The sequence below is a fragment of the Rhinolophus ferrumequinum genome, chromosome 7 (genome assembly GCF_004115265.2).
Source record: "Rhinolophus ferrumequinum isolate MPI-CBG mRhiFer1 chromosome 7, mRhiFer1_v1.p, whole genome shotgun sequence".
Lineage (NCBI taxonomy): Eukaryota > Metazoa > Chordata > Mammalia > Chiroptera > Rhinolophidae > Rhinolophus > Rhinolophus ferrumequinum.
This window is the reverse complement of record NC_046290.1, coordinates 21331809-21347578: the sequence shown is the minus strand read 5'-3', so window position 1 is coordinate 21347578 and position 15770 is coordinate 21331809. Positions and strand designations below refer to the sequence as shown.

Sequence of the window (15770 nt, the reverse complement as noted above, 5' to 3'; positions counted from 1 at the left end):
CCCAACACTTATCAAAGTCATTTTTGTAAAAATATGTATCAAGTTGTCTTAGTCTCATTAAAATTTTTTCAGTGACCTTCCCCTTGCATATAGGAAAAAACTCTTTATGTTCCTTAATTGTCATGCAAGGCCTTTGGCAGTCTGACCGTTGCTTCATGTCATCACTTACCTAAGTAGTAATTCATTCTGAATTACTGAGTCTTCCTGGAATTTTACTGTACTCTTAACTCCCATGTTGTTGTGCTTTTTTGTACTTGCCATTCTTTCTGTCTAGACATCATTCTCTTCTTTCTGCCTGGCCAGTTCATAGTTGTTACTCTTCTTTCAAAGCTCAGCTCAAATGTCACACCATTGGTAGAGCCTTTCCTAATTGGATCAGGTTAAATGGTAGTGGCTCCTTTGCTTTACATTCCCACAATACTCTGCTCATACTTATTACGGCACTTACCACATTGTATTATAATTACTTGTGTTTCTCCTTAACTGTTGGCGCCTCTCAATCAGCTACACTCAGAATGTAGTAACATTGCCCAGTTCCTTGGCAAAGAACTAGGGATACAAGCATGATTTAAACTTAGACCCTTTCTTTTCAGGTACTTGCTGTTCACTTTTAAGGAATTGATCTTATGAGAGCCATGTGGAGACAGGGAGGATTGTTGGGTGGTAGAAAGGGAAAAATTCAGACACGATATTAATAGGATAAAATAGCCAAGTGCTCTATGTGGTTCTTCACATTTCTGATCTATGGTATGTTAAGCAGGAGTGTGACTGTTGGTAGAAAACATAAGAACTTTATCTGCAGTTTTTGTTGCATTAGGTTATATATTTATACTAAAAGAAAGTTAAAATTACTGTTATTCTTTTATGCTTTGCTAGGTGGTAATAAACTTCAATCAACAGGAAATAAAGCAGAAGACTTAAAAGGAACCGAATGTGTTAAAAGCACTCCTGTCACTTCTGTGCAGATTCCAGAAGTAAAGCCAGACACAGTGTCAGAACCGGTTACACCTGCATCTCTTGCTGCTTTGCAGAGTGATGTGCAGCCAGTGGGCCACGATTATGTGGAAGAGGTATTGATTTAATAATACCTTCGCTTTAAAGTTAGATAGAAGGAAGAAATGTGTCAGTTTGCTGTAAGCATGCTTTACGGGTAAAATGAAATTGTGTTCAGTTATATTTTAGATTTAGTTTACTTACGAAGGAATATCTAAGAGATCGTTTTAAGGGTTTTTTAAAAGCTGCCCTTTAAGCTTGCCTAAGTGACAGCATAGTTTTTTTGTTAACTTACCTCTTTCTCTGCTAACACCATCACTGTGGTGTACAGTAACTTTCCATTTATATGATAGGCATTCTTCTAATGTATCTTCAACTATTCTGAATGTGAAACGCAAAAAAATTGTGAGCAGCAAAAATTTTGACAGAGAGCCAATATTTCTCTTTCTGAACAATCAGTTTCATATGTAAAATGAAGGTTGCTCATTTAAAAGATCCTGTTCATGTTTCCCAAGCTGATTAGAAAACTATTCCTGTTTTATAGGTAACGTAAACTCAATAAATGGAGGAGTGGGGGAGCACCAAAGAGTCTTGATATAAATATTTGCTGTTAGAAAGCCTAACAGTGATCTAGCACTACTTTTTCCCCTTATTGTAGAACATACAAGTTCTCTGAACTTCAGTGTCCACATCTGTAAAATTTGGATATTCCCTAACAAAGTTGTGAAGAGTATATGAAATACAGTACCTAGCATATAGTAGATACTTGGTAAATATGTGTCCTTCATCCTTTTCTGCATCAGGTTATGCTGAGTTCTTTGTTTATGAAATGGAAAATTGGGCTATGTAGTTTATAAGTGTTCACATACAATTTTAATTTAAAACTGTAGTTCTTAAAAAGAGTAAGATTTGGTTATCTAAAAAAAAATGTATTCAGCCAGAACACCTTAATCTCCAATGACATTGGTTAATTAAGTAATCAAAAACTTCAGATAATTGTGTTTAGAACCAGTCTTTAAAGCTTGCACAGATAATTTGAACTTGGTGTCCATCATAGACTTCTTAATAGCATTCTAGTCTACTTGTCTTCCTAATTGACATTGTGCAGTCAGAAAAAATTGACATTGATTTTCCATAAAGTTACATGTATAAAATTTTGAACTTTATAAAAATTTGTATACCAAAAGAATGCCTTTAGTCCTCTTTATCTCCAGCAACACTACCTGGTATTCTGTAACTGTCTATTAGAGAATTTAAGGTATCCAATTGCATTTAAATGTTTACCTATAGATAAAAATATTAAAATTAAAGTTAATTGCAAAAGCAAATACGTGGTAATACACCTTGCATGCAAGAGTTAAAATTTCTAACATTTAGTTTGTTTCTATAGATTAGCCTTTTTAAAAAGTGTATACTTTGCCTCTTTTTCTCACTTCAAATTGTAATTTTTCAGAACATTTCTTTATCAGAGAATCTGGGGGGTATGGGAATGAAATCTTCAACTGGAACATTCCTATTATGATTCTTTGATTCTTCCCCCTCCCCCGCACACCAAGGTACGAAATGATGAAGGGAAAGTAATTCGATTCCATTGTAAATTATGCGAGTGCAGCTTTAATGATCCCAATGCTAAGGAGATGCATTTAAAAGGACGAAGACACAGACTTCAATATAAAGTGAGTTAAAAACTTCAACTGTCTTCTTTTTTTTCTCTTCATTTTAAAACAGTTTGGAACATTCTAGATGCAAAACAAAACATCTAAATATAACTCACCCAGTCCATGAACTCCCACTGTAAAATTAGCATGTCCTGCCTCATTTAGATTCAGATGTTAGGTTTCTCCTGATGAGTTTGTTATACTTAGATAAGAACATAACCATATTCCATCATTTTCAGTGCTGTAACAATGCTTGGATCAAGTATAATCATGTAAAGAAGTGTCAGGTCTCCATTCACCCTACTTTGTCTTGGTAGAATTCCCACGAAAATGAATTTTGAGACGAGGAATTCTTCATTGAAAACACTTCAAGTGGTACATTGTGTGTAAAGTTTTTAAGTAGGCTTGATTAATGCACTAGATTCATGTTTTCTCTTGTAAACACAGGTCATAAAAATTAAAATAGCCTGTTAAAGGGCATTACTTTTCTATGAAAAGAAACGTTTAACCCCCACACTCAAGACATTTTGAATCATCTATTTACCAAAAAATGAAGGAAAATTAAATATCCATTGGTCCCCTAAGGATCTTTTCTGTTGTCCAGTCTTAGTATGTACTTTTTACGCACTAAGTATGCAGTTTGAAATTTGGACAATTAAGAATTTTTGAGGTGGGAGGAAAACAAGAATATTAGTGTATTCTGAATCTTTCCTCTGGTTCAACTTATATACTGACTGCACTCTTACATAATAGGAAATTTGCAACTAAAAGCCTATGATAAAAGAAAATTTGGGATTTTATGATTTTAAAAATGTAGGTTGTTGGTAGGGGTACTAGTTTTTTAAATATCTTGTCTATGTAAACAGAAAAAAGTCAATCCAGATTTGCAAGTGGAAGTAAAGCCCAGTATTCGCGCAAGAAAAATTCAAGAGGAGAAAATGAGGAAACAAATGCAGAAAGAGGAGTATTGGCGAAGACGAGAAGAAGAAGAACGCTGGAGAATGGAAATGAGGTAATATCTTTAACTTTTAGTAGCATGATAATAAATGGTTCAGCCTTTCTAAAAAACTTAGCTATTCTGAGTACGTGACTCCCATTCAAAGCAATCCAGATTTATTTAATGTACTTTTAATTTTCACTTTTCAGGAATTTTCTAGGTCTAGAAAAGAAATTCGTTAAATTAAGTTCTTAGCTATTCCAGTATTTGACCATGGCCTTGATATTAGGAATTATGTGGCTAAATGGTATATGTATTAAATATATGAAGAAATAGTTTAATATTATAAATAAATGCCTCAGTTTAAAACATGTGAAGTAGAACATTTGGTTACATGATAAAAATATCCTGAGTGTAAGATTTGGTAGATTATAGACATTTTAGTGTGTTTTTTAAAAAGAAACTTAATTACATAGGCTACAGGGAAGGAAAAATGAGAAAACATCTTCCAGAGGTATGTTCAGTGTTGGTGATGTAACTGACATATCTTCAAGTGGTACAGTTCACATACATTCAGAGTTGTGGAACCATCACCACAATTTTAGAACATTTTCATTACCCCTAAAAGAAACCACGAACCCATTAACAGTCACTGCCTATTTCCCCCCCAACCTCGCCCTCTACCCCAGGCGACCACTAATATACTTTCTGTCTCTGTAGATTTACCTATTCTGGAGATTTCATTTCAATGGAGTCATACAGTATGTGGAATCAAACAATTTGTGTCTGGCTACTTTCACTTAGCATAATGTTGTCAAGGGTCACGCATGTTATTGTATTTATCAGTACTTCATTCCTTTTTATGGCTGAACAGTATTCCATTATATTGATGTACCACATTTTGTTCATTCATTCATTGATGGACATTTGTTGTTTTCACTTGGGGGATATCATGAATACTGCTGCTGTGAGTATTTATGTACCAGTTTTAGAATGTAATTTCAAAACTATGAACAGAAGCACAATGTACACGTTTTACAATCCACTTTTTTCATTTACATATCAACTTTTAAAAAAATTAAGCCAGTAAATTTTTTTTTTCATGGCAGCAGAGTATTCTCTTGTGCCAAGGTAAGATATTCTTTATAATCAGTTCCATATTGTTTGGTATTTAGGTTGTTGCCAGTATTTTCCTACTATAATTACATTGACCATTCTTGAGTCTATATTACTGCATAAATCATGATTAGTTGCTAATAGTAAAATCAAGGAATGAAAATGTTTGATTCAAAAATACTCACACTTCAGCCTACTGGATACTATAACTCAGTGGTTCTTAGAACTTTTTGGTGTCGGGGGCAGCCAGATGGCTCAGTTGGTTAGAGTGCAAGCTCTCAACAACAAAGTTGCCGGTTCAGTTCCCGCATGGGATGGTGGGCTGTGCCACCTGCAACTAAAGATTGAAAACGGCGACTGGACTTGGAGCTGAGCTGCGCCCTCCACAACTAGATTGAAGGACAACGACTTGGAGCTGATGGGCCCTGGAGAAACACACGGTTCCCCAATATTCCCCAATAAAATAAAATTTAAAACTTCATATTAAAAAAAATTTTTGTGTGTGTGGTGTCAAGACCCTTCATACTCAATAATTGGAAGACTTCAAAGAACTTTTGCTTATGTGGGTTATAGCTGTCAAGATTTACTGTATTAGAAATTAAAACAGAAGTTTAAGTATTTATGAATTCATTTTAAATTGTCATTTTAACTTTGTTAAAATACAGTTAAATATTTAACAATTAGAATATTGAAGTATTACATATATTTAATAAAAATATGTGAAAATTAACTATAGAATAACTATGGTGAATATGACGTTTCATAGTTTTGCAAATCTCTATTTGGCTTAAGAGAAGGCAGCATAATTCTCATATCTGCTTCTGTGTTCAATATGTTATGATACCACATTTGCCTCTGGATAACTCCATTGTACACTCATAAAAGAATGAGAGTGGAAAAGGCAAATAATTTATTAATATTATGAAAGTAATTTTGATGTTACGGACCTCCTGAAGGGGTTTCGGGAAACACCTGAGGTTCCTAGACCATATTTTGAGAACCACTGCTATAACTTATTAATATCCCTGCCAATGAAAGAGTGAAATGTGGAAGCCATTTTTGTTTCAATTTGAATTGTTTTATGACTGGCAAATTGAATTTTTGTTTCATGTTTGACCGCTCACATTTCTTCTGTGGTAGAATTGCCTATTCATTTTCTTACTTACCTGTCATTGATTCATACAGATACTTCTTATATGTTGTAGTTAATAAGCCATTATTGACGTGTTACATTTAAATAGTTTTTGCTGTTATTTATGTATGAATTTTTAAAAATGTATTTAAACCTATTAGTCATATTCTTTGTGAAGTTTCTGCCTTTGTAATTAATGCATTGGAAATTCTTCTCTATACCTAAACTATGCAGTTATTTTCCCGTTCACTGATATATCAAATACTTACTAAGTACCTACCATGTGTCCGGAAGTATTAGGCAATGAGTGTGAATTGGTAAACAGTGGATAAAGGTCCCTGCCCTTAATTTAACTTAAACACATTTAATAATAACAGTAAACTATTGGAAACTAGAATGAAGATGGTTTTCAAGAGTCTTCAAGCTGTTTTTGTTCGTTTTCTCTCAAAGCCTAAATAACATAGAAGAATGGTTCTGTGCTTCTCTTGAGTTAGATGACCTAAAAGGCACTGCTTATTTCCAACCTGACAAAATTGGTAGTTTCCACAGTGCTACTTCTTATGTTTTGTATTAAATAGATTTGTTTAGAAAAACCTTATTGCTACAGAAATTGGCTTTAGAGATATGATTTCCCTTGGGGGAGTTACTGGTGTCCTACTTTGAAGCTGAAAGAGTAGAAATGAAAGAATATGAGATGGTGAAAAGAAGTTAGAGTGTGAAAATGTTGATCGTTAAAGCAGAGTCCACACTAGCTGCCCACAGTCCAAGTTCAGCCCATGGGTGTTTTATTTGGTATACATAGTATTTTTTAATCTGATCCAACATTTAAAGGCCAACGTTAAAGAGATTTAAAAAAATTAAAATCCTGAGGACCTTGGAATTGCAACCTGTATTATCTTAATGGCAATGATTAATAGAAGCTGAGTTACAACTGTTGTCTCTAGCCAGAACTTGTACTTTCTACTTTATCATAGTCTCCATCACCCTTAGTATAGTTTTCCAAGAATGAGACAAAATGTGAGTTGCCATTTATCACTGTCTTGCATTGTTCCTCATACTGGAAAAAGTCTTTGTCTCTGCCTGTATCATAAATGGGGAAATTAAAGGTAGTCATTAGGAAAAAATAGGAGAGAGCACATTTTTTTGGAGACACGAAGAAATTCCTTAATGTGTACTTTGGGTCATACTTGTCCACCAACATACATTATTTGTCTGGCCACTTTAGGTAGTAGGTATTTAAATTAATCTCTTCCTTAAAAGAGGTTGGAAGGAACTCTCAGATTTCAGATGCTTATTCTTTCAACTGTGACCTCAGACTATGAAATTTTGTTTTGCTTTCCTCTTTGTAGTCACACCTTCTCTTTTCACTTGCATTCACTTGCATTTACTTCTAGATGAAAGCAAATAAGGGAAACCAGGTACAGTAGGGAAAAAAGCAACATGTCAGGCTGATTTGGGGCCTTTTTTGACAAATTTTTATGTCATTATTGATGTAAGTTCTTGCATTGTATTTTTCTTATAGGCTTCTAATGTCATTGTGTGTTTTCAGACGTTACGAAGAGGACATGTACTGGAGAAGAATGGAGGAAGAACAGCATCACTGGGATGATCGTCGCCGAATGCCTGATGGTGGCTATCCTCATGGTCCCCCGGGTCCGTTAGGCCTTCTGGGAGTCCGACCAGGCATGCCTCCTCAGCCACAGGGGCCTGCAGTGAGTGTCCAGTTTGTTTATGTAGGGGCAAAACTGGAAGACTTTTTCAATATTAGAAGATAACAGTTTGAGGGACTAATCCTTAGACTTCTGTAATCTCGATATAACTTTTTCATCTGATTTTGAATTTTTCCTCCTTTTAATATAGGTTCTTAGCTCCTGTCTTCGTGTATACCATGTTTCCCCAAAAATAATACCTAGCCCATAGTTATTTTTTCCATTATTAGTGGTTTAGAATCTTTTTTCCTTCTTCAAATTGTGACCATCTAAAACCTACTACTACTGAGTTGAGGAGAGGATAGCGGTAGTAGCACCACAGCTGGTGAATTAGGAAAACTGTAGGAAAGATCTGCATCTTAGAGTTTGTGTTCTGTAGAAGCTGGGTGAAAGAAGAGACACCTGGGGTGTGAGGAACATTTTATAGAAGTTCAGACTATGGAAAACAAGAATTTGGTTGGTTGGTTGGTTGGTTTTCTAGAGAGCACTTAGAAAATAGCATTCCTCCTTTCTCAGTGGTCTTAACACAGAACAAGCATCTTCAAAACATTTTATTAAAAAGCAAAAAAAGTTTCAGAATTACTGGTTTTTATAGTTGAATAAAAAAATATTTTCATAACTTTTAATGGTGTGTATTATAATTGTACATGTTTTGAGGCAATGTATATATATACACATATACATACATACATACACACTTTTGGTGGTCTAAGTTTCCAGTTTGCATTTTTGTTTGTACTGAAATGGAATAAAGGAGAAGATAGTTTTAAAGGGACATTTTCCATAATTGACTTTGTTATTGAAAAGATACAACAAAAATATGTATAGTTAAAAAATAATAGTTTATTTTTGCTCAGGAAACTTTTTTTTAATGAAGTACTGTTTTTTTCTCTAGCCCTTACGTCGTCCTGACTCATCTGATGACCGTTATGTAATGACAAAACATGCAACTATTTATCCAACTGAAGAGGAATTACAGGCAGTTCAGAAGATTGTTTCTATTACTGAACGTGCTTTAAAACTTGTTTCAGACAGTTTGTCTGAACATGAGAAGAGTAAGAGCAAAGAGGGAGATGATAAGAAAGAGGGAGGTAAAGACAGGTGTGTTTTCAGGGTTATCTACTTTGTATGTTTTTGCTTTGTCTTACATGGACTTCTTACACTTCAAGTAAAAGTGACAGACTGAAGACTCTCTGGTGTTAGTCTACATGTCTTATGCTTGTGCTAGATATTTAATGTATTCAACTGCATTATTTAAATTTATATAAAACTATTTTGAGTCTGTGTTCAAAGCTGCTTTTGTAGTCTTGTAATTGCTTTCAGCTAATACTCAGTTTTTATTTATTTGTTAAATCTGTCTGACATTCAGTCTTTGTTGTAGCGACTTTTTCTCTTAATGTATTGACCATAGAAGATAAAGTCCAAGCATCAGTAGTATCTTTCATATCAAATTTTACATTATGATCTATAACATTTCATGCTTCCCTTATTTGGAAACATTTTTGTATTAGATTAGAAGTGACTCATTTTAATTTGTAAATTGTAACACATAAACGTTAATATTTACTTTTCAGTTGTCCCTGTGAGAACTTAGCTTTAATTGATTGATTTATCCGTATTTCTTATCTAAATGAAGGATACTTTTAAATATATTGAATGTTTTTATACTCGTTGATAAAAAATGAATAGTATAAAAGTAATTTACTATTGTGTGTAGAGATTATCTTGATTCTGGTTGAGAAATGTCATAATTTGATTTGATTTTACTGCAGAGCTTTAAAAGGAGTTTTGCGAGTGGGAGTATTGGCAAAAGGATTACTTCTCCGAGGAGATAGAAATGTCAACCTTGTTTTGCTGTGTTCAGAGAAACCTTCAAAGACATTATTAAGCCGTATTGCAGAAAACCTACCCAAACAACTTGCTGTAAGTATTATGGAAATGTTCATTTTCACCCCTTGTCTGGTTCAAAAGTTTCTGGCAGAACTAACTGTGCTAAAGCCTAAACCTAAGCCAACCTTTAAAATTTTGGCTTGACTTTCCATATTGAGTTTTTTTCCTTGATTGTGCAAATTGGTAGAGCTATTTTCTACTTTATCTTTTAGATTTTATAGTGCTTATATTTGGCATGAAGCCATCTTGCTAATTTGTTTCAAAATGTAAAATTGCATGTCCTCTTCCTGTTCTTTTTCCAAGATTTGAATCATCAGAGGGAAGGCAGTTCAGAACAGAAAGTGATTTTTTTTTTTAAACAAAGCTCATGTATAGCAAGGTTAAAAATTTTAAATTTCATGAACCTCTTGCGTATTTAGTTGAATACATATTTTTAAGAAAGTGTAGTTAATGAAAGAGTCTTGCTGATTCAAATTTCCCGTTTGATTGTGATTATTTTCAGTTTTCTACATGTTATAATGGTAAGAATTAACTTCTCCAGTGTCCAATTAGCAAATCATGGTAATGCACAATTAATAGAATATCCTCTTTCAGTCCTGCAAAAGCAGTTTTTTCAAGTTTAAATTTTAAAAAGTTTTATACATTAGCTTGTCAGAATCTCAAACTGAAATTTAAGATAAAGATTCCTAGAACAATTTAATGTATAAAACTCATTTCGAAACCTTGTTATTTATTTAGGTATTCTATTCTAAATATAGGAATAGACATTTCACTGGTAATGTGTATTCTACCGCACTGAGTTAGAATAAATAGTAGCTGACCACAGCAGAGCAACAGTAACAAACGGGATGCTGAAGCACACTATTGAACTCAATTAAGCTCTAACAACTCTGACACTCACTGTTCTTTGCTTTGTATTACCATTGTTCCAGATAGGAAGTTTCTTAACTGGATGAGTCTTTTTACCAGCCAGCAGGAGCCAGCAGAATTGGCATCGTGTGTCTACTTCCTACCCTCTGTTGGTGCTGCTAGGGTAATGAGGAGGGAGAAAAGTTTTGAGGACTTTGAAAGAATTATATAATTTATAAGGAACATCTTGATCCTAGTTGTGGTGCTTAGTAAAACTACACAACAGGAACTATTATATCCTAACTAATTAACGGTTAAACAATTAAGCTAAAAGCAGAATGCTCTTTCCAAATCAGTACGTACTTGATTATACAAGTGGATAAGCAAGAGAAATAGAATTAATTCTTTATCATCATCGTAGTTAACGTTTATATAGTACTTACTATGTATGTACCAAGCACTGTTTTAATTGCTTTATATAGTTGATTCACTTAATCCTGCAACAGTCCAATAGGTTAGATAGAATTGCTGTCCCCTTTTTACAGAAACAGATGTAGGGGAGTTCAAAGAATTCTAAAAAGAAGGTGGAGCCAGAGTTTAATAATACTTGCGTTTATTGCAAGGCTTCTCAGAGGAAATAGTATATGATCTAGTCCTTATAAAATGGTTGGGGTAGGGAGAAAATGAAAGAACCATAATGAAACTGCTTTGTCTGATAATGTAAAAGGTCCAAGTAATTTCTTGTACTCTTCATTACATAGGTTATAAGTCCTGAGAAGTATGACATAAAATGTGCTGTGTCTGAAGCGGCAATAATTTTGAATTCATGTGTGGAACCCAAAATGCAAGTCACTATCACCCTGACATCTCCAATTATTCGAGAAGAGAACATGAGGGAAGGAGGTTGGAAAGCCATTAAACATTCTACTTTTCTATTAACTTTTTTTTTCATTTACCTACTCTTTAAGATGGCATTAAGCCCTAGAAGGCAACATGCTGGCATTACATAAGAATTTGATGGATTTGACTTATATAGCAACCAGTTTTGCTTAAGATCATTTCCCAGAAAGTAAATGCTCTTTTTAGTAGTGGACTTTGATTATAAAACACTCATGGTATTACTGATTTTCTTGATTTTTTTTCTTTTCTTGCTAACCTCAGATTTCTGGAAAAAAAAAAGTTCAAAATTATTCTTACTGGCATAGTCGACACATGAAAAAATTAAATGTTGCTAGTAAGGGGCCACAAATTTAATTTATATTAAGAAGTTCTTGTCTTACAAAAAAGGCAAGAGTTGCAGAAATAAAATTGGTTAAATACTCATAAGTTATATTTTAAGAGGCATTGTTATATATGTAATCATGCATGGATTTGGCTTGTCCTATGGTAAATATTTCTAGTTCTCTGAGGTTACTCTTTGGTTTGGAGCGCTTTCATAAATAAATACAGACCATCCTAATGCATGTATTTGGGCATTTAAGCCCAATGTGATACTAGAGATACTGAAAAACAAATGGTGTAGAGGTAGTGAGTTATAGTACAATTCAGGGTTTTTAAACTTCTTTACAATTGTAGAATATGAAATCCTCCTGGTGCCAGCAATGTTGCTTTAGGGACTATTCTGTAACATTTTCAAAGCTTCAAAAGCTTATAAGCCAAAAAGCATGGTCAGTGTCTGCCATATATTGGTTCTGTTGTTTTATGGGTCAGATAAAATTTACTTTGTTTCCTTTCATGTTTTATACATCTTAACTTGTTGATTATGGAGTTATATAATATTTCTTTGTGATATAGATAAAGAAGAAAAGAATACTATATATTGAATATTAAAATTTGTTTAAAATAGCATCAGTAGGCTCTCAGTTACTGTCACTTTAAATTTGTTTGCTTACAGCAATGCAATTTTTTAAGGCACTGGGCTTTCTACAACCCAGGAAAAGAACATTTTATCAAAAATGTGGTCATTGGGAGACATGTCTAATTTTGCATACTTTGTATACCGTATCAGGTCTTTATGTTGTATAAGCTTTTCATCTTAAAAATAAATGGGTTTTGGGTAAAGGGTCTTTTATGTGAACACTAGTTTTCCACTTAAGGTCTGGTGATGGATATTGCTGGAAAAACAGCTCCTGAGTCAATCTGGTCAATTCATATGCAGCATATTGACTTTAGGATTCGAAAAAAATCTTCTAATATATATTATAAATAAAAAGTTGCTATACTTAAGATGAAATTATACTTGTATGAGCATTTAACTTTATTTCAGAGCACATTTTGTCCAATTATATTTAGGCTTAATTTAATTTGTGCAGTATCAAGTCATTTTTTTATGTTGCAAAAGTTAATTGTATCATATTTTAATAGAGTGTTTGATAACCTATCCCTTCTAAAGGAAACAAAATTATATTTTTGTCTGACCCAGACTTGATTTAGAATTATTGTTCTGAATTTCATAAATATTATGGTGAGAGAAATGATCAGTCCAAAATTGAAAGATTTTACTTCAAGACACTGAGCTGAAAAGTTGGATGTGCAAAAAGTGTAGAAACATTGATAAGAGTGTACTTTGCTGCAGATGACTGCAGTAAACCTTGTCTTTAGCTTCATTATGAAGATTGCTTCTTTCTTGCTGCAGAATAATGGTATGTATTCTCTCTCACTGCAGCTCCCAATGCTCTGTGTCTTAAAATCATTTAAAGCCTATAGCTTGCTTTGGGGAGTTAGTACAGGGGATAAGGAAGGCTTTGCCGGAAGAGCAATTGTAAATTACAAGACTTGTGACTTTGCGTAGTGTGGTAGCCTCTTCAGTGCTTAATGGTCCTATTTAATACCAAACATGATTTTAAGGAAGTGATTAAATTGCCCAAATAACTGTTAAACACACGATAGATCTATTTTATGGTACTGTGTTTGACAGTTAAATATTAAGTAAACATTTAATTGACTTGAAGCTTGAAATGTTCAAAATGCTCTAACCCTTGCTACAGAATGTTTTCTGCAGCAAGTCAAGTATTATGTGTGTTTTTTTCCACCTGTAGCTTATCAGGCCCGGTCCAAAGCCTTCTAGCAGAGGGGATTGATTCCTGTCAGGGGTTGCTGCCAAGACATCGGAAGGATTTTTGACCAAGGTTTTCAAAAGCTCAGTGTCACACCTGCCATTTGATTAAGAAAGGATTTTGGATGCAAAGCCTGGCATTTATTGTCCTTTGTGTGGCTGTTTTGTTTGTTTTGTCTTTGTCTCTTCTAGAATTGAGCAGTGTTCACACTAGTTTTTAAATGGTTGGGTGGATTATATATTTTACATAACCCGTGTTAATTTAAATTAATATATTCCCATTAACTTTTAATCATAAAATAGTGTGGACACAGCATGTCTTCTAACTGGTGATTAACCCCTTAAATGTATTAAATACATTCATGTAGGGTAAGAATTTGCTTTTTTGTAAAAGAAATTAACTGCTTTTTGTTTTGTTTTAACTGGGTATTAGGCAACAAGTATGATTTTAGTACAATAATCTAAGGGGTTAATCCACTCAAACTATAAAATGGGTGCAAAAATCCACACTCTAAATTTAACAAAAATTTTCTACTTATAGCCCTTAATTTGTTTTTAAATTGCAATAGGTGTCTTAGCATCTTTGAAATTCTGTCTTTAATTAAAATTTCCAAAGTCATGAATGCTTGTGTACAAAAAGACATTTTTCTTATATATTGGAGGAAACTATAACATTCTGAATTAACATTAGGAATTCAGAAACTTTTAGAAAGAGATTGCACATTGTCACCTATTTGCATTCTAGCTTTTAGCAAATAATGTCAGTAAATAGGGACATGGAAAAAGAGGGTCCTTCGGTATGTTCTGTAGCCCTGCTTTGGAGAGTGGTCTTTGTTGTTTTTTTCCCTTCTTTTTTACTTCCATAGTGAGCTGTGCTTTCCTGTGTTTTCTCTTACCTCAGAATAGCCCATTTCTTCTGCTGAGTATATTTCTGGATTCAGTAGCTGCTCTTGCAGGTTTTGAGATTATTACTTTTTAAAAACTACTAATATTTTTGTCTTGATAGTTTCTTTTTAGTACCTAGATTCCTCTTAGTGTTTATTCTCAGAATACCACATAGCGTTCTTTGATTATCTTGTAAATCTCCCTTCTAAAAGTCTTCTGAAAAATCTGTGTTTATCTGATTATTTGAGGAGTAAGAACTAATAATAGAAAGCTCAGACTGGATGGAATTCTTTGTTACTTTAAAATATGCTTTTTTGTATGTTATCTATTCAAAATAAAGACAAGTATCTCTTAAGATTTCTGAATGCTCATATAAAATATACAGTCAAGTACCTTACTCAGTTGCAGTACTACAGTTAAAATAAAATCATCTTTAAGTTTTTCTTTTATCATATACTTTTCTTTTTCCCTCAAATACTCATTTGGTGCCCTCAATGATTTATTAAATAATATCCTAAATACCCCATAATTTTGGTGCTCTTTAGCCAGAAGACTGTTAAATACAATAGTTTCCCTATATTTAGAAAATATTTATACTGTTAAAATCACCAAGAGCTGTGAATTAGATTGACTTAATTGCTTTGTACTTGTGAATAACTGATTAGCAAATTTGCTGTTACATTTACACACATTTTAGAGATATGTTTAGAAGAATACAAAGCTGGCCTCCAACTACTTTTATGAATATAAAGTTAACCTCTTGGCCTGGTTTAAGTTCAGATTTTCTTCTCAAGTTTTATGTAGCTCATTTATGTTTTAAAACAATAATTGATTAAAATCAGTTGTTACTATAACGTTAGACCTTACATATTATCATCAAAGCATCTGCTTACTGCACCTCTTCTATTTCTATACTTACTCTGTTTAACCATGCTAGTTCCTACTGCCCTTTTCTACGCTACCCATTGCTCCCCTCCAGTTATTCTTTGGAACACTTTATGGGAACTTTGGATTTTAAAGGGAATTTTATATTCCTTTACAGCTAAAATCCCCTTGTGGAAGAGAAAATAGTGAACTCTTAGAAAAGCCTATTTTGGGCTCTTTATTTTTTCTGTGATTATTACTGTATTGTCATTCCATATTTATCATTAATTCTTTGTATATAATTCTTAGCCCCAGAATAACCTATGACCATTTAGAATACTGAACAAACTCAATAACTTATTTTACAGTCTCATTTATTAAGGTGGATTTTTGTGTTCCCTCTTGTCCTGTCGTCTTTGTGCTGGTGCGCTGTGTCCAGTAATCCTTCCTTCTGGTTTGATTTTGGCGTGTAGGGTTCATATTTGCAGAAATTAGTATACTTCTAAATTGAGTTTAATTTTCCTTTTAATTGTCATTGGATTATGTAAATTTGTTGAAAATGATTCCCTGGGTGCATTAAAGTGCTGATAAACTCTCAAATGGCTCATGTGACACTGATGCTACTTTAAGGAAGTGTCTTGCTCACCTGGTCAAACACCCATTCCTCACTGCATTTTGCCAA

At 33.5% G+C, this 15770-nt stretch overlaps 1 protein-coding gene across 4 annotated transcripts in view; it reads left to right on the top strand.

Moving 5' to 3' along the window:
- ZFR (zinc finger RNA binding protein) overlaps positions 1-15770 on the top strand; it is a 69447-nt gene that overhangs the window by 33666 nt on the left and 20011 nt on the right. For all 4 annotated transcript variants that reach the window (XR_004423499.1, XR_004423498.1, XM_033110200.1 and 1 more), the window contains 7 exons: positions 877-1070; positions 2550-2669; positions 3518-3663; positions 7386-7548; positions 8441-8646; positions 9318-9468; positions 11046-11187. Coding sequence is in view for 2 of the 4 variants with exons in the window: in XM_033110200.1 (XP_032966091.1) it covers positions 877-1070; positions 2550-2669; positions 3518-3663; positions 7386-7548; positions 8441-8646; positions 9318-9468; positions 11046-11187 (1122 nt within the window). In the remaining 2 variants the exon portion in view is untranslated. The remainder of the gene's footprint in view (positions 1-876; positions 1071-2549; positions 2670-3517; positions 3664-7385; positions 7549-8440; positions 8647-9317; positions 9469-11045; positions 11188-15770) is intronic.